Source organism: Bos grunniens, chromosome 1 (assembly GCF_055505025.1).
Source record: "Bos grunniens cultivar Pamir isolate PY7600 chromosome 1, Bosgru_T2T1.0, whole genome shotgun sequence".
Lineage (NCBI taxonomy): Eukaryota > Metazoa > Chordata > Mammalia > Artiodactyla > Bovidae > Bos > Bos grunniens.
The window spans coordinates 12,351,124-12,376,252 of record NC_141165.1 but is presented as its reverse complement, the minus strand read 5'-3'; the positions used below and the strand labels follow the sequence as shown (position 1 = coordinate 12,376,252).

At 51.6% G+C, this 25,129-nt stretch overlaps 1 protein-coding gene and 1 long non-coding RNA gene across 8 annotated transcripts in view; one reads left to right on the top strand and one right to left on the bottom strand.

Moving 5' to 3' along the window:
* Positions 1 to 21,287, bottom strand: part of LOC147378970 (uncharacterized) — a 47,963-nt gene extending 26,676 nt beyond the window's left edge. The window contains exons 1-4 of one of the 4 annotated variants that reach the window (XR_015136095.1): positions 21,150 to 21,287; positions 19,953 to 20,033; positions 16,235 to 16,942; positions 15,722 to 16,137 (exon numbers count right to left, since the gene is read on the bottom strand). This is a non-coding gene — a long non-coding RNA (uncharacterized LOC147378970). Of the gene's footprint in view, positions 1 to 15,721; positions 16,138 to 16,234; positions 16,943 to 19,952; positions 20,089 to 21,149 lie in introns of those variants that run through there. The other 3 variants (XR_015136132.1, XR_015136118.1, XR_015136124.1) reach the window with 3 other exon arrangements.
* The window catches only part of COL18A1 (collagen type XVIII alpha 1 chain), a 94,642-nt gene continuing 90,483 nt past the window's right edge, over positions 20,971 to 25,129 (top strand). For all 4 annotated transcript variants that reach the window (XM_086319762.1, XM_086319843.1, XM_086319666.1 and 1 more), the window contains exons 1-2: positions 20,971 to 21,067; positions 21,169 to 21,263. In XM_086319762.1, coding sequence (XP_086175888.1) covers positions 21,057 to 21,067; positions 21,169 to 21,263 — 106 coding nt within the window. In that variant the 5' untranslated portion in view covers positions 20,971 to 21,056. The remainder of the gene's footprint in view (positions 21,068 to 21,168; positions 21,264 to 25,129) is intronic.

Here is a 25,129-nt window from a genome sequence, read left to right as displayed (position 1 = left end):
CATTACTTTGCCAACCAAGGTCCGTCTAGTCAAGGCTATGGTTTGTCCAGTGGTCATGTGTGAGAGTTGGACTGTGAAGAAGGCTGAGTGCCGAAGAATTGATGCTTTTGAACTGTCGTGTTGGAGAAGACTCTTGAAAGTCCCTTGGACTGCAAGGAGATCCCACCAGTCCATTCTGAAGGAGATCAGCCCTGGGATTTCTTTGGAAGGAATGGTGCTACAGCTGAAACTCCAGTACTTTGGCCACCTCATGTGAAGAGTTGACTCATTGGAAAAGACCCTGATGCTGGGAGGGATTGGGGGCAGGAGGAGAAGGGGACGACAGAGGATGAGATGGCTGGATGGCATCACTGACTCGATGGACATGAGTTTGAGTGAACTCCGGGAGTTGGTGGTGGACAGGGAGGGCTGGTGTGCTGCAATTCATGGGGTCGCAAAGAGCTGGACATGACTTAGCAACTGAATCGAACTGAACCGAACCTATGCATCAATTTGGGGAGAATTGTCATCTTTATAACATGTGCCCCTATCCATGAATATAATATGCCATTTCATGTATGTCTCTGAAACTTTTGTCTTAAAATTTTTGTAGTTTCTGTAATAGAAGCTGTGGCAAACCCTGCCTCCCTGCTGGACATACCAGGTGCAGATCGCGGAACGTCAGCTCTGACCTGAGCTGCTCGGAGCTGAACATCCTATGCCCACAGCCCTGCTTCTGTGCTTCACAGACACCTCATTCTTCATCCAGAAGGCCATCTCTCCCTCCCTTGACCAGTCCACCTGACGTTCACCTGTGTACTCTTCAAGTCCAAGTGATCTCTTATATTGAGCTTTCCTGGGCCTCTGCTGGGTGAGACACTGCTGTTTGGTGAGTCCACAGTGTTTGGCTTTCCAGGGACAGGTCATGTGGCTTCAACACTCTCCCAGGTGAGTTCCAGGGTCACCCCACCTGATTAGGACTTTGTCATGACACTTGTCATTTTTGAAATTGCTTATGAGTCTCTCCTAACAGACTGTAAGTTCCTGGAGATGAGGAGAATCAATAGATATCAATGATTCCCAGGGTGCATCTCTGCTCCTCCTGGTGAGTGAAGTGGGGAGGGGAGCACAGAGGTGGGGGTGGGGAAGGAAACACAGGGGATCCCACCCGCATCACACCTGCAGCACACGTACGTGCGTGTGTGTGCGTCTGTGTGTGTCTGTCTCCGCCTCCCTCCAGTTTTCTTGCATCCCCACATCACTATAGCATCAGCCACCCCATGTGTTCACTTTCTTGTTCTTTTCTACTTGATACATGAGACGTAGTACACACATTTTGTAGACTTTACTGCAGTAATTTTCAATCTTGTGTCGTATTCCACGGTGGTCATGCCGTAACTCACCCAAGCCGCTTCCAATTATTGGTCACTTACATTTGATTCTCCCGGAGGAAATAACGTCCCTCTGAAGCTCTCTGTATAGGTGTCCTGGGGTCACCTGAATCACTTCCTCATGGTTCAGCCCAAGAGTGGCACAGATCAGAGAATCTGAACATTCGTATGACTGAATATATATTGACGAAGCACTCTCAAAATAAAGGAAGTTGGAAAGAAGGAAGAGAGGGAGGGGACAGAAACCAGATCTCCAGGTTACAAGGCTCCAGGAAGTGCTGTTGGGGTTCCAGTTGTGAGAAGACAGACTTCACACCTTAAAAGGTTGGTAGAACTTGGAGTTGCTATAAGAAAACCAGAAAGCACTCACACACCCACATATGCACACATGTGCACACGCATGCCTATCTGATTGCCAGGCATGGTCCCCTGCACCCTCCAGAGGACCCAGGCAAGCATCAGATCCATGTCCCTTGTCCCCACAGGGCCCTGGGGAGTACCGCCACAGAGGCCCCTTGATCTCGGGGGTTGGGCGTATTTGTTTGCAGGTGTACTGACTTGGTGCCCCTGGAGGTGCCGGGGTGAGTGGGAGGGTTGAGTCTCAGCTGTCCCTGAGGCAAGGGGCCCACTGTGTGTTTGGGGAGGAGGCTCTCCCTTCACCTCCAGTGCCTTCTGTATAGTCAGAGGGCATCCTTCCCAGCCTGTCCTCTCAGGGCACCCTGGGGCTTCCTCCCCAGGCCTTCAAGGGGCCACCAGCTCGAAGGATGGGGCCTGCACAGCCTGGAAGGAGGGCTAGACTCTGGAGGCACTCACACCTGCCCAGGGCCAAGGGCGGCTCCCTACCACTGTCTTTCTGTAGCTCGCAGCCAGTGACTCAGGGCTGGCTGGCTTCCCGGGCTGGTTTCCTTTTCCTTTTGCCATAAATAAAATTAAGATGGGCTGAGGGCAACTCTAGGGGTCTTTGCATGGACTTGTCAGGGTGCAGACTGGGGCCCCACAGTGGGAGGAGAGGGACCCTCCAGAACCACCTTCTGGGGCAGGCAGGGCCCTGGGGAGTCCAGAACCAAATTAGCTGAGCCCAGTCCTGCAGGCCTTGGGCAGAGGGCATGGCTGCCACCAGCATCCCCTCCGCCCACCGGCCCTGCACCCGCCTTTTCCTCCTCCTTCATCCACAGAAACCCCAAAGGGAGGCTGAGGCAGAGAGAAGGGCCAGCAGAAAACAGGAAAACGGGAAACAGATGGGGCGGTGAGCTCAGAGGAAGGGGGACAATGGGAGGGGGAGGAGGAGGCACAGAGGGGACTGAGGGCGGGGGCAGGCAGGGGCATTGGGCCTGACCCCTCCTGTGCTCCGTCCTGGACCTCACAGCCCCTGCCCTGGGTTTCTCACCCTGAAGCCTGGCTGGAGCTCCCGGGTCTCTCTCTGTGGCTCAGGAGTGTGCACGTGTCTCATCAGGGGTCTGGTGAGAGCCACGAGAACCTCATCAGGATATCCCTCTTCAACCATGAACTTTCCTGGAGAGCCCACGTGCCATCACAAACATTTGTCTCATTTGTAATTCTGGTCTTTTGGGCTTTTCTTTACTTTTCTTGTTGTAAAACACATTATACATCCAGAAGTGCATTTATAACGTATACATGGAGTTTAAAGAGTAATAACATAGAAACCATACCCAATACACCCCTGTCCCTTCTGGAGTGGGGCTCCAGAAGCCCCACTGAGACAAGGGCTCCAGGGAAGGAGGTGACCCCCAGGGACACCAGCAGTGGGCAGTGGGGCAGGGGTCACCAGGGAAGCAGCATCAAAGGGCTGGTGAGCAAATCAGCTGTCACCCTGGGCTCTGGGGACACCTGTGGACCTTGAGGCTCAAGAATCCCCACACAATGGTGAGGGAGGTGGTGACCTGACCTGCTGTGTGCATCTGAGAAAGCCTTTCCGGTTCCCCAGGAGGGGGTAGCCTGAAAGCCTCCCCAACCCTGAGGATTTGAAGGGGGGCAAAGGTGCCTGCTGCCCACCCACCTTGAGAAGATGGACAGTCCTGTCCCTCATTGCTGTTTATAATGAACACCATGTGCAGAGAGACCTGTAAGTCCCTTGGTTTCACTTTCTGAGCTTTGTCAGGAATTGGTCTCTGTGTCTTCACTGACTTTCCTCACACAGTTATTGAGAGACTTGCAGGGAGCAGGACATGGACTGTGTCCAGGCTACAAGATGGCAGAGCTGAAGGATGTGTGCTCATCTTCTCCTGTAAGAACTCCAAAATTACAACTTGCTGCTGAACAACCATTGACAGGAGAATGTTGGATCCCACCAAAGAAAAATACCCACATCCAAGGGAAAGGAGAAGCCCCAGCAAGATGGTAGGAGGGGCGAAATCACGTTTAGAATCAAACCCCATACCTGCCAGAGATGCTCGGAAAACTCAAACAAAACCTTGTGCACACCAGGAGACCCCCACAGAGACTGAGCCAGACCTGCCTTTGAGCGTGTGAGTGTCTCCTGTGAAGGTACAGGTCACCAGTGGTCTGCTGCAGGGGCAGGGGCTCTGAGTGCAGCAGACCTGGGAGTGGCATAAACACTCTTGGAGAATATCACCATTAACCCCACCACAGAGCCACCAGGACTTACACGGGACTGGGGAAACAGAGCTGAAGGGCACACACAAAACCTTGTGTGCACCAGGACCCAGGAGCAGTGGCCCCACAAGAGACTGACCCAGGCTTGCCTGTGAGTGTCCAGGAGTCTCTGGTGGAGGCGTGGGTCAGCGGTGGCCTGCTGCAGGGTTGGGGCACTGAGAGTGGTGGTGTATGTCTGGCACCTTTTGAAGGAGGTCGCCATCATCTTCATTACCTCCACCATAGTTTGGTCCCAGGTCAAACAACAGCGAGGGAACACAGTCCCGTCCATCAACAGAAAATTGGGTTAAAGATTGACTGAGCCTGTTGAGCCCTGCCCAACAAAACAAGACCCAGTTTCCCCTCAGTCAGTCTCTCCTATCAGGAAGCTTCCATCAGCCTCTTCTCCTTATCCATCAGAGGGCAGAAAGAATGAAAACCACAATCACAATAAACTAATCAAACTGATCACATGGACCACAGCCTTGTCTAACTCAATGAAACTATGAGCCATGTCGTATAGCGCCACCCAAGATGGACAGGTCATGGTGGAGAGTTCTGACAAAATGTGGTCCCCTGGAGAAGGGAATGGCAAACCACTTCAGTATACTTGCCTTGAGAACTCCATGAACAGTATGAAAAGGCAAAAAATATGACACTGAAAGATGAACTCCCCAGGTCTGTAGGTGCCCAATATGCTACTGGAGAAGAGTGGAGAAATAGCTCCGGAAAAAATGAAGAGACTGACCCAAAGCAAAAACAAGACTCAGTTGTTCATGTGACTGGTGATGGAAGTAAAGTCAGATGCTGTAAAAAGCAATATTGCCTAGGAACCTTGAATGTTAGGTCCATGAATCAAGGTAAATTGGAAGTGGTCAAACAGGAGACGGCAAGACTGAACATTGACATTTTAGGAATCAGTGAACTAAAATGGACTGGAATGGGTGAATTTAACTCATATGACTACTATATCTACTACTGTGGGCAGGAATCCCTCAGAAGAAATGGAGTAGACCTCATAGTCAACAAAAGCATCTGAAATGCAGATCTTGGGTGCAATCTCAAAAACAACAAAATGATCTCTGTTCGTTTCCAAGGCAAACCATTCAGTATCACAGTATTCAAGTCTATGCCCAACCAGTAATGCTGAAGACCTGAAGTTGAACAGTTCCATGAAGACCTACAAGATCTTCTAGAACACCAAAATAGATGTCCTTTTCATCATAAGAAATTGGAATGCAAAGTAGGAAGTGAAGCGATACTTGGAGTAACAGGCAAATTTGGCCTTGGAGTACAAAATGAAGCAGGGCAAAGGCTAACAGAGTTTTGCCAAGAGAATGCATTGGTCATAGCAAACAGCCTCTTTCAACAACACAAGAGAAGACTCTACACATGGACATCACCAGATCGTCAATGCTGAAATCAGATTGATTATATTCTTTGCAACCAAAAATAGAGAGGCTCTATTCAGTCAGCAAAAACAAGACTGAGAGCTGACTGTGGCTCAGATCATGAACTCCTTATTGCCAAATTCAGACTTAAATTGAAGAAAGTAGGGAAAACCACTAGACCATTCAGGTATGACCTAAATCAAATCCCTTATGATTATACAGTGGAAGTGGCAAATAGATTCAAGGGATTAGATCTGATAGACAGAGTGCCTGAAGAACTATGGATGGAGGTTCATGACATTGTATGGGAGGCAGTGATCAAGATCATCCCCAAGAAAAAGAAATGCAAAAAGGCAAAATGATTGTCTGAGGAGGCCTTACAAATAGTTGTGAAAAGAAGAGAAGCAAAAAGCAAAGGAGAAAAGGAAAGATATACCCATTTGAATGCAGAGTTCCAAAGAATAGCAAGGAGAGAGAAGAAAGCCTTCCTCAGTGATCAATGCAAAGAAATAGAGGAAAACAATACAATGGGAAAGACTAGAGATCTCTTGGGAAAATTAGAGATACCAAGGGAAGATTTCATGCAAAGATGGGCAGAATAAAGGACAGAAACAGTATGGACCTAACAGAAGCAGAAGATATTAAGAAGAGGTGGCAAGAATACACAGAAGAACTATACAAAAAAGATCTTCACAACCCAGATAACTAAGATCGTGTCATTTGATCTCATCACTTCATGGCAAATAGATGGGGAAACAGTGGAAACAGTGAGAGACTTTATTTTGGGAGGCTCCAAAATCCCTGCAGATGGTGACTGCAGCCATGAAATTAAAAGACATTTGCTCCTTGGAAGGAAAGTTATGACCAACCTAGACAGCATATTAAAAAGCAGAGACATTACTTTGCCAACAAAGGTCCATCTAGTCAAAGCTGTGGTTTTTCCTGTAGTCATGTATGGATGTGAGAGTTGGACTATAAGGAAAGCTGAGTGCTGAAGAATGGATGCTTTTCAACTATGGTGTTGGAGAAGACTCTTGAGAGTCCCTTGGACTGCAAGGAGATAAAGCAGTCCATCCTAAAGGAAATCAGTCATGAATATTCGTTGGAAGGACTGATGCTGAAGCTGAAACTCCAATACTTTGGCCACCTGATGTGAAGAGCTGACTCATTTGAAAAGACCCTAATACTGGGAAAGATTGAAGGTGGGAGGAGAAGGGGACGACAGAGGATGAGATGGTTGGATGGCATCACCGACTCAATTGACATGAGTTTTAGCAAGCTCCTGGAGTTAGTGAAGGACAGGGATGCCTGGTGTGCTGCAGTCCATGGGGTCGCAAAGAGTCGGATGCGACTGAGTTACTGCACTGAACTGGACACGGAGGCAGGAGGAGGGCAAGATATCAAGTTGGTATTGTGAGGCCACCAGAGATGAGCAAGGGAGGGGTTACTACAGAGCCAGAGCCAGGCTGGTTGGGGCTCTTGACTCTGAAGGGGCTGTAACTGCTGACCTGCAGGCCTCCTGGAGCAAGACCCACGGAAGAATGTCCGGCCTCCCCCTTCCTCCCACCCTTCCATCTCAGCCAACACCACCCAATGGCTGAAACTTAATGACAGCCCATTGACAAGGGACCATGGGAAATGTAGTTTTGTGTACAGACTAGGGTGTGGGGGATGGGTCTGAGTAAAGCAGCGTTTGTCTGAGTTCATGCCTGTAGACGATTCCCTGCCTGGGGGACTTTGTGTTGGTCCCAGTTTTTTCTCCTATGAGCCTTCTGGTGCTTGTCGCTCAGTTCACATGTGTCAAGTGCAAGTGCTTCTCTAAACAGTGTTTCCCAAACTTGCTGACCACAGTATCTTCATAGTGACCCATGGCACACACACACACAACTGCAACCACTGTTTATGAAGCAACAGTTACCCTAGAGTGTACGATGTGTGCTGATATTTTCTACCCTATTTTCTGTTATTGCTGTTGTTGTTCTTACCATCACCATCAACATCATAGCTATCATCATCACCATCAGCAGCATCACCATCACCACCATCATCACCACCACCACTACCATCACCATCACCATCATCACAACCATCATCATCACCATCAGCAACATCACCATCACCACCATCACCACCATCACCACCATTACCGTCACCATCAACATCATAGCTATCATCATCACCACCATCACTACTATTACCATCACCATCATCATCATAACTATCATCATCACCATCAATGTCATCACCATCACCACCATCACCACCATCACCACCATCACCACCATTACCGTCACCATCAACATCATAGCTATCATCATCACCATCACCACCACCACCACCACCATCACCACCATCACCACCACCACCATCACCACTGTCACCACCACCACCATCGCCACCATAATCATCATCACATCTGTCACCATTACCACCGCCACCATCACCACCATCACCATCGCCAGTCTTTATCATCACTGCTTGTGTCCTGTGAAATTGATTTCCTCACTCACTTTGATGGGTATGCAATTTGAAAAACACTGCTCCAGAGTATGTGTCAAAGAATGACATTGTGGCATGATGTAGCATGTATGTTTATCTTTAATTCTATTGGGAAATGTCAAATAGTTTTCCAAAGCAGAAACACCCCACACACCCATCAGCAGTGCAGAAGAGTTCCAATTATTTCCCATCCTTACCAACATGTGGTCAGTACATAGTGGAATCTCATAGTAGGTTTTAATTTGCATTGTTTACTAATGGGAAAGAGCAATTTTTCATTTCTTTATGAGCCATTCCTACATCTTTTCTATGACATTTGTTTTTGTGTTTCTTTTGTGGCATTTGATTTTCTCCTTTTAAAGTTTATAGATGTTCTTTATACATTCAGGATATTAATCCTTTGTGGCAATGTCTTTTCTCGGTTTTCAGCTTTTTTCATTTTCATTCTTGTGTCTTTATATGAATAGGTTTTTTTACTTTAATGTAATTTTATGTATCAATCTTGTCATTTATGGATCAATGTTTTGTGTTGTAAGAAATCTCTACTTCCCTTGTAATCATTAAAAAAATCTTCTAAATATTCAGCTTAAAATAATTTTCTTTTTATATTTACATTCCTCTAATGTATCTGGAATGTGCACTACCAACTCAATGGACATGAGCTTGAGTAAACTCTGCGAGATGGTAAAGGATAGGGGAGCCTGGTGCGCTGCAGTCCATGGAATCACAGAGAGTCAGTCACAGCTTGACTTAGCAACTGAACAACAATTGTTTTTGAATCGCATTTCAAGAGAAGTCAGTTTCCTTCTTAACTGCACAGATACAAACATTCCTGCACCCTTTGTAAGGCACATCATTCTCCGCTGAGTTGTGCCTTATCTGTGAGGGTGGGCTTCAGGGCTTTCTACTCTGTTTGGTTAATCTCTTTGTCTATTCCTCTGCTGTTACTACACTGTCTTACTATTGAATCTTTTAATACATCTTGATACCTAGCAGGGCAAATTCCCCAACTGGTTCTTCTAGATATCTTAACAAATCGCGGACATTTGTTCTTGTGTGCAAATCTTCATTCAGTTTGTGAAGTTCCAAAAAAAACAAAAAACAAAAAAAAAACCTCTGGTACTTTATTTGAATTGCATTGAGCCTGAATGTCTTTGGAGACCAGCCATCTTTACGAAGCTTTAGTCTTCCTGTTCCTGAACGTGATATTTCTCACCATTTGTAAATTTCTTCTTTAATGAATTTCCAGGGGGAAGGGGTCCCCGGTATTTATTCAACAGCTTGAGAGGGGCTTATGGGGTGGGTACAAGGGCATGTTAATTGCTCGGCACTTGCAGAGGTAGCCTCAAGTTGAGAGACACAGGTGCTTGTGTTGAACTGCAGTAGCCTGTGCTGAGGTAAGGGGACACAGGGACACCACAGCATCTGCTACTTGCCAGGAGCAGGATTTTAATAAAGAAATTCCAATAACTGCAAGAAAAACCCACTTGTTCCAAGCCCACCCCTTTGCTACTGTGAGCTTTTTATTATTCCACAAGTGGACGCAAATCAAACATCTCATTTGTCACATTTTCAAAATGACCATCTAGAAGACAATAGTCTCGTTTGCCCACTATGGCTGTGCCACCCAATGCTTGGTGTGCTGAGCTGAATGGTGTCTCCATAAGATTTATGTCCTCTCAGAATCTCAGTACAGGGCCCTGTTGGGAAATGAGGTCCTTGCAGATGTAATTAGTTCCTTGGTGGCTCAGACGGTAAGGAATCTGCCTGCAATGCAGGAGACCCGGGTTCGATTCCTGGGTCAGGAAGATCCCCTGGAGAAGGGCATGGAAACCTATTCCAGTATTCTTGCCCAGAGAATCCTATGGACAGAGGAAGCCTGGCAGGCCACAGTCCATGGGGTTGCAAAGAGTTGGACATGACTGAGCAACTAACACTGTCACTTTCAAGGTGAGGTCACACTGGAGTGGGGGGCCCAAACACACAGGACTGGTATCCTTGTGAGAAGAGAGGAAGGGACATTGAGAAACACATGGGGAGGAGAGCCTTGAGAGGGACTGGAGTGATGCATCTGAAGCCATGCCACACGGATCCACGAGGGAGGCCTAGAAAGATTCTCCTTCACAGCCGCAGAGGGAACCTGCCCTGCCAGGCCACGCCAGGCCTGGCCACCCCAGCCCACCCCAGGCCACCCCAGGCCATCCCAGTCCACGGCCCTGCCACTGGAGTCCTGGCTTGGTCAGGATCACTCTGGAAGGCCAGCAGCTCGGGGTGGGGTGAGATGATGGTCAGCATCTGGGCTCCTCTGGGGTCTCAGGGAGGGGGATGGAGCTAGAGCTGCCCGCTCTCAGTGCTGCCCCCCATTCCCTCCAACAGCATTTGTTGAAGCATTGTGCTCTCAGCCCCCAGGTTCTTGCCCAACAGCCCAACCGTGAGCCAGATGTCGGTGGGAGGGATTTGAGAGTGGGCAGACACAGTGGCCACTGGCCGGGCTAAGGGCATCTCCCAGGTCCTTCCACCCTCAGCAGGCGTTGCAGGAAAACCACTTCTCTACACACAGTCCTTCTGACACTAAATGTGCGGGTTCCCTGCTGGGCAGTGCTGACATTAAGCACCCAGATTCAGAGCAGACCCCACAAGGTAAGGGTTCAGTCCCTGAGGACTGACCCCCAGATGCCAGGTGTTCAGGATGGGGTCCCTCCTGGGTGCCTACTCTTCTGTCCAACTTGGTTATACATCAGAGGCTCCCACAAACCCCTCTTTCAATAATTTGCTAGAACGTCTCACAGAACTCAGGAAAGCACTGTACTTACTGTTGGTGGTTTATTATAAAGGACACAACTGAACAGAAGATAAAGGGGTTGAGCAGGGTGGTGAGCAAGGCACTCCATCCCCACGGCCTGGGGCACATCGGCCGCCTAGCAGGACGGGGTGCTCACCGAGCCAGATGGTCTCTGAGCTCTGAACTTTCATGTGCAGTTTCTAGGGGAGCTCCGGTATGAAGCACAGCTGATTAAATCATTGGCCATCGCTGATTAACATCAACACCACCTCTAGTCCCTCTCCCTTCCCTAGGCCTTTGCCCAACTTCTAATCCGGTGCTTGGTTCCTCTGGCAACCAGTCCCATCCTCCCAGAGTCACTTCATTAGCATAAGCTCAGGGGTGGATGAAAGCATTTGTCATGAAAAAAAAAGGTCCCGTGTCACCCCGCCCCGCCACTCAGGGAATTCCATGCGTTTGAGAAAGCTCTGTACCAGAACCAAATGTCACAGGTGTCACAAAGCCCTTTGAGACAAAGTCTGCATGACGTTCTGGGTCCGTTTCCAATGGGCTTCTTGTCTTGGCCCTGGGTGCGCCATGTTGGGACCCTCGGTCCAGCTGTGGGGGTCTCCTGCCTGCCCCACCCCCAGTACCCCTTCTTTTCCGTGGCCTAACTGGGAGCACTAGTTCTCAAGGTGGTTCCTGCTCAGGTCCTCCCGTCTGAGTCTCAGCAGGAACAAAGCTAAAGTTGCCTTTTACCCGTTATTTTTGAAGTTTAAATAAAGCTTACTAATTTTGACCACCACGACCACCAATGACTGGAGAAGGGCACAGCAACCCACTCCAGTATTCTGGCCAGGAGAATCCCATGGAGAGAGGAGCCGGGTAGGCTACAGTCCATGGGGTCACACAGTTTCGGACATGACTGAAGCAATTTAGCACACACCACCAATGGTTGTCACCTCAGCTAACTGCTATTTTCTGTGTGCTCCCAACCAGGGTGCAGATGAAGAGAGCTGACGTCCCAGCTGTCTCTGCTGAAGTGCTTTTAATAGCATTATTGACTTGTAATTGTCACACAGTAAGCTGGAGATAAAGTGTGCATTGGCTGTGTGTGTACCCCTGGGAATCCATCACCACTACCCACACAGTGAACAAATAAATCGGTATGTGATTGGCAGAGGTGTCCTGGCCCTTTGTCATCTGTGCTCCCTGTACCCGCCCCGCCCAGCCCAGGCCCTGGTCCACCCTGTGGTCCTCCCAGGACTCCACACGGATGAGGCCATAGTGTATACTTCCTGTCTGGATTCTTTCTCCTAGCATGATTTTGTGACATTTACTGCATTTAGTGCAGATCAGTAACTAATTCCATTTTATTGCAGGGTGGTGCTCCTCTGCAGAGAAGTTCTCCCCAACAACTGATAGGCATGGAGCATCTCCTTCACTCCCACAGCTCGTATGCTGCGTCTCTCTGCACTCGCCCCCAGCCTGCCTTATGCCCCTTGCCTATATTCTTCTTCTCAGAAAGTATTATTGGGGGAGGGTTTGATAAATATCAATTAAGTCTAGGTAGCTGATGTATTGTTCATGTCTTCTGTGCCCTTATTGATTTTTCTGTCTATGTGTTCTAACAATTACTGAGTATTGTTGACATTAACCACAGTTGGGAATCTGTTTCTCCTTCCACCCTTTCAAGTTTTGCTTCCTGTATTTGAAGACCATTGTTTAGGAGCCTGCTCATCCATGACTGTGAGCTCATAAAGCTGACTCCCTCATCTTTACTAAGTGTCCCACTTTATCTCTGATAATATTCCTTCTTCTAAAGTCTTGCTCCTTGGAAGAAAAGCTAGGCAGTGTATTATTGCCGACAAAGGTCCATCTAGTCAAAGCTATGGTTTTTTCTAGTAGTCTTGTATGGATGTGAGAGTTGGATCATAAAGAAAGCGGAGCACAGAAGAATTGATTCTTTTGAACTGTGGTGTTGGAGAAGACTCTTGAGAGTCCCTTGGACTGCAAGGAGATGCAACCAGTCCATCCTAAAGGGAATCAACCCTGAATATTCATTGGAAGGACTGATGCTGAAGCGTCAAGACTTTGGCCATCTGATGAGAAGAACTGACTCATTGGAAAAGACCCTGATGCTGGGAAGGATTGAAGGCAGGAGGAGAAGGGGCGATAGAGGATGAGATGATTGGATGGCATCACCGACACAATGGACATGGGTTTCAGCCAACTCCAGGAAACAGTGAAGGACAGGGAGGCCTGGTGTGCGGCCGTCCATGAAGTCGCAATGAGTTGGACACAACTGAGCGACTGAACAACAACAACAACAAAAACTGTAGCTAGCAAGATAGCCACTTTGACTTTAGTTTGGTTAGTGATTGAATGGGATTGTTTTTTTCATCCTTATACCTGAACCCTATATATGTCTATATTTAACATGGGTTTCTTATAGATATACCATAGATTTTTAAAGTCCAGTGTGACCATCTCTACCTTTTAACTGGTGTGTTTAGACCACTCACTTTTAATGTGATAATTAATGATTGGATTAAAATGATAATTTTGCTAGATGTCTTCTATTTGTTTAAACTGGTTTTTTGGTTTGTTTCTCTTTTACTCTTTTTCTGCCTTCTTTTGGTTAAATGAACATTTTTCTTAATCATTCTGCTTTATGTCCTCCCCTTGACTTACTACTTTTATCTCTTAAAAAAATTTAGTGTTGTCCTTGGGTTTACAATATAAATCTTACATTAATTAGAGTTTGCCTTCAAATAGCATTAGACTATTTCACATACAGGGTAAGGGCCTTTCAGGGATAGTCCCCTAACTCCTCCCCTCCGTCTGTCCCGATGTTATGATCATATAAATACATTTAACTCTCACTTGTCCTATCAATCCAATACAGTGCTACTGTCTTCACTCTTGATAGCAGCTACATTTATAGCAATTAAAAATAAGGGGAAAAGATATCTGTCTTATCTTCATTTCTTGCATTTTTGGTGCTCATTTTTTGATAAAGATCCAGTTGGCAGATTAATATCATATTCTTCCTGACTGATGAGTGTCATTTTTCATGTCTCATAAAGCAGGAATGCCAGGAGTGAATTCCCATAGTTCTTATTCCTTTGAGATAGTCCCGCTTTAACTTATAATTTTTAAAAGTTTTTTAACTGGTTCAGAGTTCTGAACCAACACTTGTTTCTCTCAGGTCTGTAAAGATAGCCCTTTGCTGGCATCCTGCAGGCATGGTTTCTGAAGGGAATTTGCTGTAACTCTTATCTTTATTTCTCTGCATGGAATGCACACGTTTTCCCTCTGGTTTCCTTAGAAGTTTTTTTTTTCATGTCTTTTTTTTTTTTCAGCAGCTTGAATATGTTTATGCTAAGGGATTTTTTTGTTTGGTTTTATTTGTTTGTTTGACTTTGGGGCACTTATCCTGATGCGTCTGCTCTGAGCTGCTTTGATCTATGGTTTCGTTACTTTCTCCAGATATTTCCTCTACTCCTCCCTCTGTCTCTTTTCTCCATCAAATTGGATTCCAGTTTTACAGACTGTTTAACATTGTCCCACGGACCTCAGACGCGTAACTCTGTTCTTTTCTCATTCTGGGTTCTCTTTGTGCTTCAATCTGGATATTTGCTGTAGAGTTACTTCCAGATTCGTGGGATCTCTGCTTGGCTAAGAGGCATTTACTGACCAGCCTAACAAAACTATCTCCATCTACCTATCATGTTTTCCAATTTTCGACGTTATCCATGTCTTTCTGTCTCACTGTTTCCATCTCTTTTCAGGAAGTACATTATTTTAAGCAAATGATCGAAAACAGCTTAAATCTCATTAATAGTGGGACCACTAAGTATGATTCCCACAGAATACATGTGCAACAATTTAAATAAATGTGTATATGCTGACGTGAAAAGAGCTATTGTGTTAACACGGCAAAGTTTAGAACCATGAGTGTTACCTGATGCATGCTTTTAAAATTTTACTAAACAACTTTCTAGGTTTATAAAGTAACAAATATCTATGAAATGCATTTTGAAAGCCAGCAAAAAGATAGTGACAAGGACTAATTTTGAGGGGGGCTTAGGTGTGGAGGCAGATGGGGGGCCCTTAATTGTAACATTTCGGCTTTTCCGTGATTATAATGGAGCTAGTTCAGTTGGGTCCCTCTCTGAGTGGGATGAGGGTGAGTGCAGGAATGGTGGTCAAACATGCCAGGACGGAGGCTGGAGGCTGTGTTGGGTCCCATACATTGTTGGGTACAATGCAGTCCCACCCTGGAGGCTCCATCCTGGGCTCTGGTGTCACTTGTGAAATACACCTGCTTGCCTCCCTCCCTCCCTTCTGTTCTGCCATGCACACAGCAAAGACACCATCCTTAGGCAGGGATAGGGGCCTGAATTCTGGAGGAAAGTGGGAAGACCACAAATAAGTAACAGACAAGTGAACAAATAAAAGAACAAGAGCATTATTGAGAAGCGCTCTGCAGGAAAGTCAAGCAGCCTGACGTGGAGGTGAGTGCTGGGCTGCTGGTGGCCATCAGAACTGCTCGGAGGACCAGGAGGTCAGGCTGAGATGCAAGGACACTGAGGGTGGGGGCAGGGCAGACAGGACCCAGGCGGCGCCCTGGCTGAGTCAGGGTTGATGCTCTGATGCTGTTCTTGAGTGACAGCAGACAAGGTTGTGTGTGCATGTGTGGTGCTGGGGGTGTACACGCAGCTGGGGGTTGGTTTGCCCTGAGCAGTCACCCCAGTCACCTGGGTGGGACAAGCAACACTGATTAACTTGTCTGAATAAGGCTGTGGCCCAGGGAACAGAAGGGACCGGGGGTGCTGTTGCTGCTGGAAGGCTGCCAGGTGGGCAGGAAATGAAGGGATGGAGGGTCACCCAGACCCCTTCCTTCTACTCACGGGAGTTGGCAACATGCACTTCCTTTGTATTGATGAGCCTCAGTGGGGATTAGGAATGTCCCAGGTCATTAGAGGATGCACTTGAGAATTCGGGGGCCCCTCCCCTTTCCCCCTGATTCAACCTGAGCTGAGGCATTTCCGTGCAGCAGGGAAAAGAGGAAATGGCACAGCCAAGGTTAATAGAAATGTGTATTTATGAAGCTTTGACAGTCACTTCTAACAGCAGGCTGGTCACCTCTTCACTCGCGTGTTTCCTAACATGGTGCCACGTGGTGTTCACAGGGTGGGACGTGGCTTTTCCACATACACTTTTCTCGTTTAATTAGATTTTTCTTGGGGACGTAATAGTCCATTTCACGTACGTGTCATCATTACTTGCTCTTTCCAAATTCTGTCAACAAATCCCCCAAGAAGACCAGCTTCATCGGCTGCCCCACCTGGTGCCCAGCGCTCTGCTGGTTGGAGGCTGAGATCCAGGTGAGGCCGCCGGGAAGGGTTCGGACCTGCCTGCTGCAAAAGGCAGTGGCAATCCTGTCCTTCATCTGGCGGGTAGTTACTGAGGGTCCACCAGAGGCGGGTGTCTGGAGCTGCAGGTGAAAACACAGAAGTTGTGATGCCTGGGCCCCAGGCAGACACTGGCCATGAGGGCAGCAGGCTCGGAAACTAATAAATATGCACGCTTACCCTGATGTGCCCGGTGGGGTGGAGAGAAGAAACGGGGCGGCAGAGGAGGTGGGGGGCAGAGTCCATCAGAGGCCAGGGCCCAGGGCCAGGGTCAGCCGGTCCACTCATCTTCGGCCGCAGTTACGTCTCAGACACGGTGGACGGGCTATTAGGGCCTGAGGACTGACATGTGACTGGTCTGGAGCTAGATACGATGTTGGATACACTTTGTGTTGGATACACTTTTCACAGCGGCTCTGTCTACCACTTTCCTTTCCCCAGTGAAAAGTTACTTCTGTCTTGGAGCCCGCCCAGTGGCGTCTCTGGACACAATGAGAAGGAGCAGCTCAAGCAGAGGTCAGATGTCCTCCCTTTCCTGTCCCTGGCCTTGCTCTGTCTGCTGGGCCCTCAGCCCCTTCCTGACACGTGCTCTCTCTCCCTGCACAAACCCACAGTCCCACCCAGGACGCGCCCATGGAACCAGCAGCTGCCCACTGCACAGGTCTGACGGTAGGCGGTCCCTTGTCATTGGAAAAGTCCTGTACCGATTGAAAACACAAACACCCAGCACTGGCCGTGGAGGGGTGGAGCCTCTGGTTCCATCAGTCAAGCATCCTGGTCTTGTGGGTCCCTGCTTGGTGGGTGTCCCAGAGACCCCAACCCTGTGTGTCACTGGGACGAGCTGGGTGTCATCTGTCATTTCTCCCTGCGGAAGAGCTGTGGCGCCCACTGCAGTGGAGAGAGATGGGAACAGCATAAGGAACAGGGAGAGAGGCCAGCGCCCAAGGACAGGCCAACTGATACTTCTCTCCAAATGCCACCCACCCCTCAAACATACCACATGTTCCAGAATTGCGCTGCGCTCAGGCTGGCCCTCTCCCCAGCTCCCTTCCCACCGAGGGCCCTTGCTCTTGGACACCCTTCCCCCACCCCTCCGGAGCCCCTGTGGAGCCCCCCGGGCCGACCCTCCCCTGCTGCCCAGATTGTGCTCGGAGGACCGCCCAGCACCAGGCACAGCGGGGGTCCTCCTTCTCTGGGAGGAGTCGACTTGGGTCTGTCGCTCCTGGAGGGCGGGGCTGCCTGCACGCAACAGCACCCGGTTCCCTGGGCAGGAGTCTTTGTGAAGGAGGGCAGCTGCTGCTGCTGCTGCTGCTAAGTCACTTCAGTCGTGTCCGACTCTGTGTGACCCCAGAGATGGCAGCCCACCAGGTTCCTCCATCCCTGGGATTCTCCAGGCAAGAACACTGGAGTGGGGTGCCAATTTCTTTTCCGAAGGAGGGCAGGGAGACACAGAACCGAGCGGCGCTTGCACGCACTGGGGGTCTTACTGTCTTCGCACATGTCTGTAGTTTGTATTTTCCTACAGTGATGGCACATTATTGATATTTGTGGATATAGTAAAGCTCTAATAAAAAAAAGATGCAAAAGCCACGGGAACTGTGGAGACACCTAGCAGTGAGTCTGATAAGACAGTCAGTGAAAAAAAATAAGCACAAGATGTGTAGTTTCACAGCTGTAAGTTCAGCAGTAATAGTGTTTCACAGTAGAAAGGCCACTTGTGTATTTTTGAAGCTGGCCCTCCCTCCAAAGCCCACAGAGGGGGGCTTGCCCCTGCTGGTGGGCTTCCGACCTGAGAGAGGAGAGACATGGCTAAACCCCAGTCGCCAGTGTGAGCAGGGACGCAGCGCTGCTGGCCTATTCCATGTTCTCCTTCCTGGAACCACGGTCAGGCCCAGTGGTTGGGAGGGCAGGGGAGGAGGAAGAGGTTGAAGACCCCTGCCCTTCAACTTCCTTACCCTGGGGCAGGGCTGCAGCCCATGGCCAGATGGACAGATGGCCGCAAGGCACAGGAAGGGACGCTGCCAGGACCCAGTACGTGCCTACCACAGACACGAACACACTGAAGTCCCACAGGACCTGGCGGGGCCCTCCGGGGTACAAAAGCCCTCCTGTGCTCCCCAGTCCTCGTTTGTAGAAAAAGCTCAGATTAGAGCAGTTACTAATTAGAGAAGCCAGGGAACCAGAAACAAAGGACAAGCAGCCAGCCCACAGCAGCGGTGATAGCTCCAACAATGGTCAGTGATAAAGCAGGGTCCTAGCTTCTCCTCGAGGGATGCGCACAACAATCTGACCCATATCTTTGTTCTGCAGAAACAAAGGCCCTGCCCAGGTGGAGGAGGGGGACCACATGCTGACCAAAAGCATGCAGACCCCAGACTGGCTGGGACAGAAGGTTGATGATTCTGACTCCTGATTACCTCATCACCAAAGAATCAGAAGAAAGTTCATGAGCTGCAGCCCTCAACCCAAACACTGCCTTCTCTGAAAGCCATCGGGTAGTTTGGGTCTTTTGAACATGAGCTGCCTGGTCTCCTTGCTTGGCACCTGCAATAATAAACACTGTAGGAGCTCCCCTGGTGGTTCATCGGTTAAGAATCCACCTGCCAATTCAGAGGACACTGGTTCGATCTCTGATCCGGGAAGATGCCATATGCCGCGGAGCAACTAAGCCTGTGTACCGTAACTACTGAAGCTGCAACTACTGAGCCCATGTACTGCAACGAGGCCAATGCGCCCTAGAGCCCACGGCTCTCCACAACAGCAGAAGCCACCACGATGAGAAACCTGCACTCTGCAACAAAAAGCAGCCCCCACTGGCAACAACTAGAGAAAGCCCACACATAGCAACAAAGACCCAGCACAGCCAAAACAAATAAATAAATCTTAATTTAAAAAAAAAAAACCACACCACTGTACTCTCCTTCATCACAACACAGCATCAGTAGGCTGGCTTTGCTGTGATCTGGCGAGCAGACCCAAGCTCTGTCCAGTAGCAACACTGACGGCCACACATGCACACAACAGCACACAGTCATAGGAACTGCTCACACACGGACTCGTGCATCCACTGCACACATGCCTGCTGACAGACACACGTGCAATGGACCCCACCCAACCCCTCCATCCACACAGACAGCAAGTTTTGCATTTCTATTCAATGCTGTTCTCTTTCATTTTTAAAAAATGTAGTCATAATCCTCTAAGTTGCTTTCTCTCCTCGCCGCCATGGGCCATGAGCACCCTTTTCATGGGATCAGGAGAAGGACTCCAGGTTCGGAAGCAGGTGATGACGGAGGGGTGAGCAGGTGGACAGGTGCAGCCAGACAGGACAGACACGGCCTGGGGTGCCCAGCAGCACCCATCAGCCTTTGAAGACTGGAGGGGGGAGGGGGGATGATGCCATGGGACTGGAATCCCAGCAGGCCCTCTGCTAAGGCTGCAGAGCAGGAGGGGAGGGGGTGGGTAGAAGGAGGGAGGGAGGGACTGTGGGCCACTGCAGGAGGCTCCAGGAGCAGCCTGCTGGCCAAGACCTGGGGAGGTGGTGGTTGAGAGTGGGTAGATACATACAGGAGGGTGTGGAGGGGGCCAGACCAGGGGCTTGGTTTCTAGGCTGATCTAGGCTGAGAGATGGTGAGGTTGGGGGTGTCGATGATGTAGGGAAAGCCCAGCAAGGCGTGGAGAGGCCCAGAGTCTGCACTGCAGACATGGCTCAGGGCTCCAGGCAGGAGGTGAACCAGGATCAGGAGGTGGCACGGAGAAGGAGGGGGGTGAATCCAGAGGGCTTAGCAGAGATACTAAGCCAAGGGCAATGGCCCTGGGACCCCTGATTTTGATGGCATTGGGAACCCTATTTTTTGCAAACCATGAGGGGATCAGATTCAGGGAAATGTGAGTTTACCTTAAGAGGCCGATGTGAGGGGCTCTGGTTGCCTGGAGAGGCCTGTGGGTGGTCTGAGGACAGGACCCCTTTAGCAGCTGCCTGGTGGAGGGAGGAACTGAGGTCAGGCGGTCAGGTGGGGGTTGGGAGCACAGGCCTGAGGAAGAAGAAATGACCAGAGCTCCCAGAGTGGTGGAGGCTGGGGGAGAGGGGGGTGAAGGGCCTGGGGGAGCCTGGAAGGCTAGGGTGGGGTGCAACTGGACTTCCAGCAGGGGGAGGGGCCTCCCAGACCAGGTCTTGGGGGCTGGAACTCCAGCGCAGAGGCCTTTTGGGGTGCAGGGCCCATCCCCTGGGAGGGTTCCAGAAGGGGTGCAACGTGGGGAGTGGGCCTTGGGGATGCAACCGTGCTGGGCCCCGAGCCCGTGAAAGTGGCGAGGCCGGGTGGGTTGCCACGACGCGGTCACTGTGCCCGAAAGGGTGGGCAGGAGAAGCCCAGCTGCCCTTTCCTCCAACCGCCGCCCCCTGGCGAGTAACGTCTTTGTTCAAATCGCCCTCCTTTCCGCTGCCGCATCGGACTCAGGACCCGAGGACCAATCCCCTGATTACCGTCACCTTCCCAAACACCCGAGGTTTGGAGCCCGAGACCCCGGGTGCCCAGGGCAGGTGCCCGGCTGTCGTGGGCAGCGGTAGGGGCAGGTGTGGCTGAGGCGGGGGGAGAAACACTGCGGCTGCAGAGGAAGGGTGCTAGGACCCGGGGACAGGCCGATGAGCCAGGTCGGGGGTCCGAAGCCCTCTCCTTATCGGGTTTACTCCACGCCCCGGGCCCAGGGCCGCGTGCAGAGCTCGGCGCCCGGCCCTGCCCCTTGCCAGGGCCCGTCCCCACTTTCTTGCCTGCTCCACCCCTTGCCCACCCACCGCCCCGCCCCGCCCCTGCCCTGGTAGGTCTTGGCGTCCCGGGCCCGTCGTCCCGCCCCCTGACCAGCCCCGCCCCCGCCCGCCCCCCGCCCCCTCGCCCCCACCCCCGCCCGGCCTGGCCCCCGCGGCGGCCAGAGCTCCGCCGGCCGAGCGGGTGCACCGAGGCTGAGCTCGCAGCATCCCGCTGCACAGACATCCGGCTCGCGGAGCATGGCGCCGAGGTGCGGGCCGCTCAGCGCCCCAGACGGGCGGGGGCCGGGAGGTCGCACGGGCGGGGAACGGGGGCGCGCGCTGTGCCCTAACCTGTGGCTTGTGCCCGCAGGTGGCCTTGGCTGCAGCCGCGGCGGCGTCGCCTGCTGGACTTGCTCGCCCACCTGGTCCTGCTGCTCGGGGTCAGCGCAGCGTCCGCCGAGCCAGGTAAGACCAGTGCCGACACGAAAGTGCCTGCGCTGGGCACGCCCGCCTCCGGCCGCACTTTGTGCGGATCTTCGGCCGGTCCCAGGCGGCTACGGCCTCAGCCCAGCCCGTCTCGGCTTCGGTCCTGGGAGGCGGTCCCGGCTCTGCCCACGCGTGCAGTTGGCCCGCGGGCTGCGACTGGAGGGGGACGGTGTCGGGCCGGGGTCGTATGTCCGGAGTGTCCTCGACTGCGGGCTTCGGGCCACCTGGGCGCGCCCGGGACGATGGTGCGGACCGTCCGCGTCCTGAGATCCTCGTATCGTGACCAAACTTCGGCAACTCTGCGGGGAAGTTGGTGCGCTCGGCGGACAGCGCTGCAGCAGAGGGCCAGCGAGGGATCGGCCGAGGTCGCGGTGGCGGCGGTTACATGCGCGGTGGCTCGGAGACGCCCGGGCATCCGACGCCCGACCCCAGGCCTGTGTCGCCGTCACCGGCCTAGTCCCGCCCAGCGCCTGGGCGGCTGCAGCGGCTCGTACCTCTGGGACACGGCGTTGCCGCGCCGAGTCCGGCTGGTCTCCGGGGAGGACAGACAGCGCGGGGCGGAGCGCAGCCGTGTGGTTTCCAACCTGTCGAGGCAAAAGTGCTCAGGTTTCTCCAGGGCCAGCCTTTGTGCGTCGCCCGGGCCCCGGGCCCCAGGCCTCTGTCCCCGCGCCCTCCGCGGTGTCGGGTTGCGCGCGGTCCCTTTGATGCGGCCGAGCGCCGAGCAGCCGCCGGGAGAACAATGCGCGGAGGTCCGTTGTTCGGCGGCGCCCGCTCGCCGCTTCTCCCGCGTAGACCGCAGACGATGCTCCGGAAGGCCGCTCCGGTCGCACGGAAACTCCCTTTGCTACGTTTGGGGGACCCCGTGTCCACCCAGACGGCCGCCCAGGTCCTCGTCCCAACAAGTCCCGCAAAGTCCCAGGAGGAGCTCGCAGTGGGGGGAGGTGGGGCTGCCGGACCCGAGGGGAGCCCCCACCCCCAAAGAGTCGGTATTTTTTCCCAGGTAGACCGTTTGCCCTGACACCCGTCCTGGGCAGCCTGCTCCCCGCGGCCAGAGTGACCGGTGACTGTGGTCGCCACAGCGGCCACACACCTGCTGCCACAGCTGGCCGGGGAGGGGGGATGAGCTGGGGGAGGCTCCCGGGAGACAGCCGCAGTAATCTGCTTCATTGTTCCCAGTCGGCTTGGTCACCAGGTTAAACAGCAGCGCAAGCCTTTTTAAAATGTAACCACCTCATATAGAGACGTTTTTAAAGAGATGGTGTGGAAAGCACCTGTTTGTAGAGGAGCAGGTAATTCCTCCTGTATATGTGTTAACCTGCGGGGCGGAAGGGGTGCTTTTAGGGAGTGTTTGTCCTTGTGGGGATCTGGGGTCCTCGGATTTCTTGGGGTCCCTATGACCGCCTGAAACTACTGCGGTGGCTTCTGGGGCCACCCCCTCAGGCTTGTGCAAGAATGTGAGCCACAAAGCCTCTTTTATAATCATGCATCCTCTTGGGAAAGGAAGGACACCGAAGCATCCACACCTCAGTTTATGAAGTTCAGTGACCAAGAGGAGGAAATCAAGGGTGGTGACTGAGCATTAGAGAAGGAAAAATAAAATGTTACATCCACAAGCTTTGGTGAGATGAGAACTGGGAGGGTGTTCAAGTTAACGCAGACTCTGGGGGTGGTAGGGAGAGCGTGACAGCTCTAGAAATGGTGTGTTTTATCTTCTGTCCCACCACGTGGCTGCTATGGGGCTTTGCATATAGTCCCAGGTCCTCTGGGAGGAAGGAAGCCCCTTCCGAGGTGCCTGATGGAATGCAGCTCTTTCTGTTCTCTGGGGCTTAAAGCAGGAAGCAGGCTCAGCGGGCTGTGCACTGCCCACCCCTCCCCCTTGTGGGGAAAACTCAGGTCCTGTCCATGCTGGGCCAAGTCCCTTTGGGATGGGGTAATACGTGCCCCATCTAGATGCTGTTGGAGAAGAGCTAATGTATGTGAAATCCTGACTTAGCAAGGACTCAATTTGTCCTGGAAATGCTTCCGAATTCCTCTTGGGAGTCAAAAACTTAAGCCCTGTTGGCTGATTTGAACATTTTTTCTGACCTCAAATGATGCGTTTTCCCATGTCTTTCCCTGAGCTGCACTTGACCCCTCCCCCAAGTCTCTTGCTGTTTTGTCTGAGGCATTGCTGCGTCACCCAGATGCTCTTGACTGGTGCTATGAGCTCCCGCACAACCAGAACCCACAGGGACACTCCGAGTGGCTTTACAGCCCAGAGGCTCAGAGCTGCCTGTGGTCCCATTCCTGGAGGAAGTACGGGGGTGGAACCTGTTACAGTGGCCCTCTGCCATGGGTCAGTCCTCTAGGGCTGAGGAAGAAGGACCTTGCCCAGTGGGCATTTGCAGGATGGCCGGGACTAGGCTAAGAGCCTTGACTTGCATCATCTTGTCTTTGGCCCCTCCCACACGTGATCTTGGGCTCAGGCTCTCAGCTCCCCCCACCCCACACCCCCAGACCCATGTGTCCCACCCTTTCTCACCACTAGGACCTCCCAGCGTGCATCAGTGGGTCCAGGTCTTAGCTGATAGCTGTGGTTCCCCTCCCCCACTTCCTGGGTGGTCCTGCAGGGTTTGGGCTTGAACAAGACACAGCCAAATCCCGCGTGTTCCCGCATCTGCAGTGTCTTCGTTCCGGGTCCACAGGACCTGAGTAAGGGACCTAAGCTGAAGAAGGAGCTCTCATCCAAGGCAGACTTGTTTCGAGGGGCCGTGTCACTGGGGAGTCTTCAAGGTTCAGGTGCAGGACCTCTAAGATAGTCTTGAATTTCAGCAAAACTTGTTTTTCAAGCACTTCTGCTTTCCTTTAAAAGAAGGAGGAGGGGGAAAGTCCTTGCACAGAAACCTAGAAGGAGAGAAACTGACTCCATCCGGAGCTTTGAGGGGCTGGGTGAGCCTGCCCCGCCCGCCTACTTCACCCTGAAAATACAGGTGCACACATGCTCAACAAATGTGCACACACACACACACGTAAATGTACACATGCATGTGCAAATATACACACATGCACCCATATGTGCATACATGCACAAGTGCACACACGCACTCACAGTTCATGCACAAATATACATGTGTGTGCACATACATGTGCGCGCACACGTATGTACACACATAAATGTGTACACACATGCACACACTCACTTTCTTCCCACCAGAGTGACTGGCTCTCTCTTCATCTGGGTTGTTGGAGATGTCCTGGGACTCCATGGGGGACAGAATGGGGCAAGAGCAGTCTTCTGACATGATGGCTAGCAAACCCTCTTGTGATCTGAGCACTACTAGGAAGGACTATCAGCAGAGGGGGTGGCCCCCAGGGCCCGGGGCTGACTGCCTGCCAGCACTCAGAGGTCGGATGCAGTGGACGAGGGGCAAGCTGGTCTTGCCACAGCTGTGGCTTATAAGCACTCCCTGCTCCATGTCTGTCCTCAGCAGCCACCCATCACCCCATGGCACATGCCCATTTGCAGCCCTGGTTGAGGGAGGTGTGGCCACCCTGGTGCCTTTCAGGGTGGACCACAGATGGCACATTCTAATCAGCTCTGCTCAGAAACTTGGAGGATCTGGGTTAGCTGTCATCTGAGAGAGAACCCCAAAATGGCCCCTCTTTGCAGAACACAGCTGGCCAAGCACCTGCTGTCTGAGGTCTGGGTAGAAGGTGACATTGCAGGATGTAACACACAAAACTACCCAGAACTGGATGCTATTGGTGGGAACAGGGGAGAAATTACTGGGAAAATGAAAATATATGTTTAGCATGCTCATAAGATGATTGAATTGGATGCATTTTGATGGCAATGCCCCCAGAAG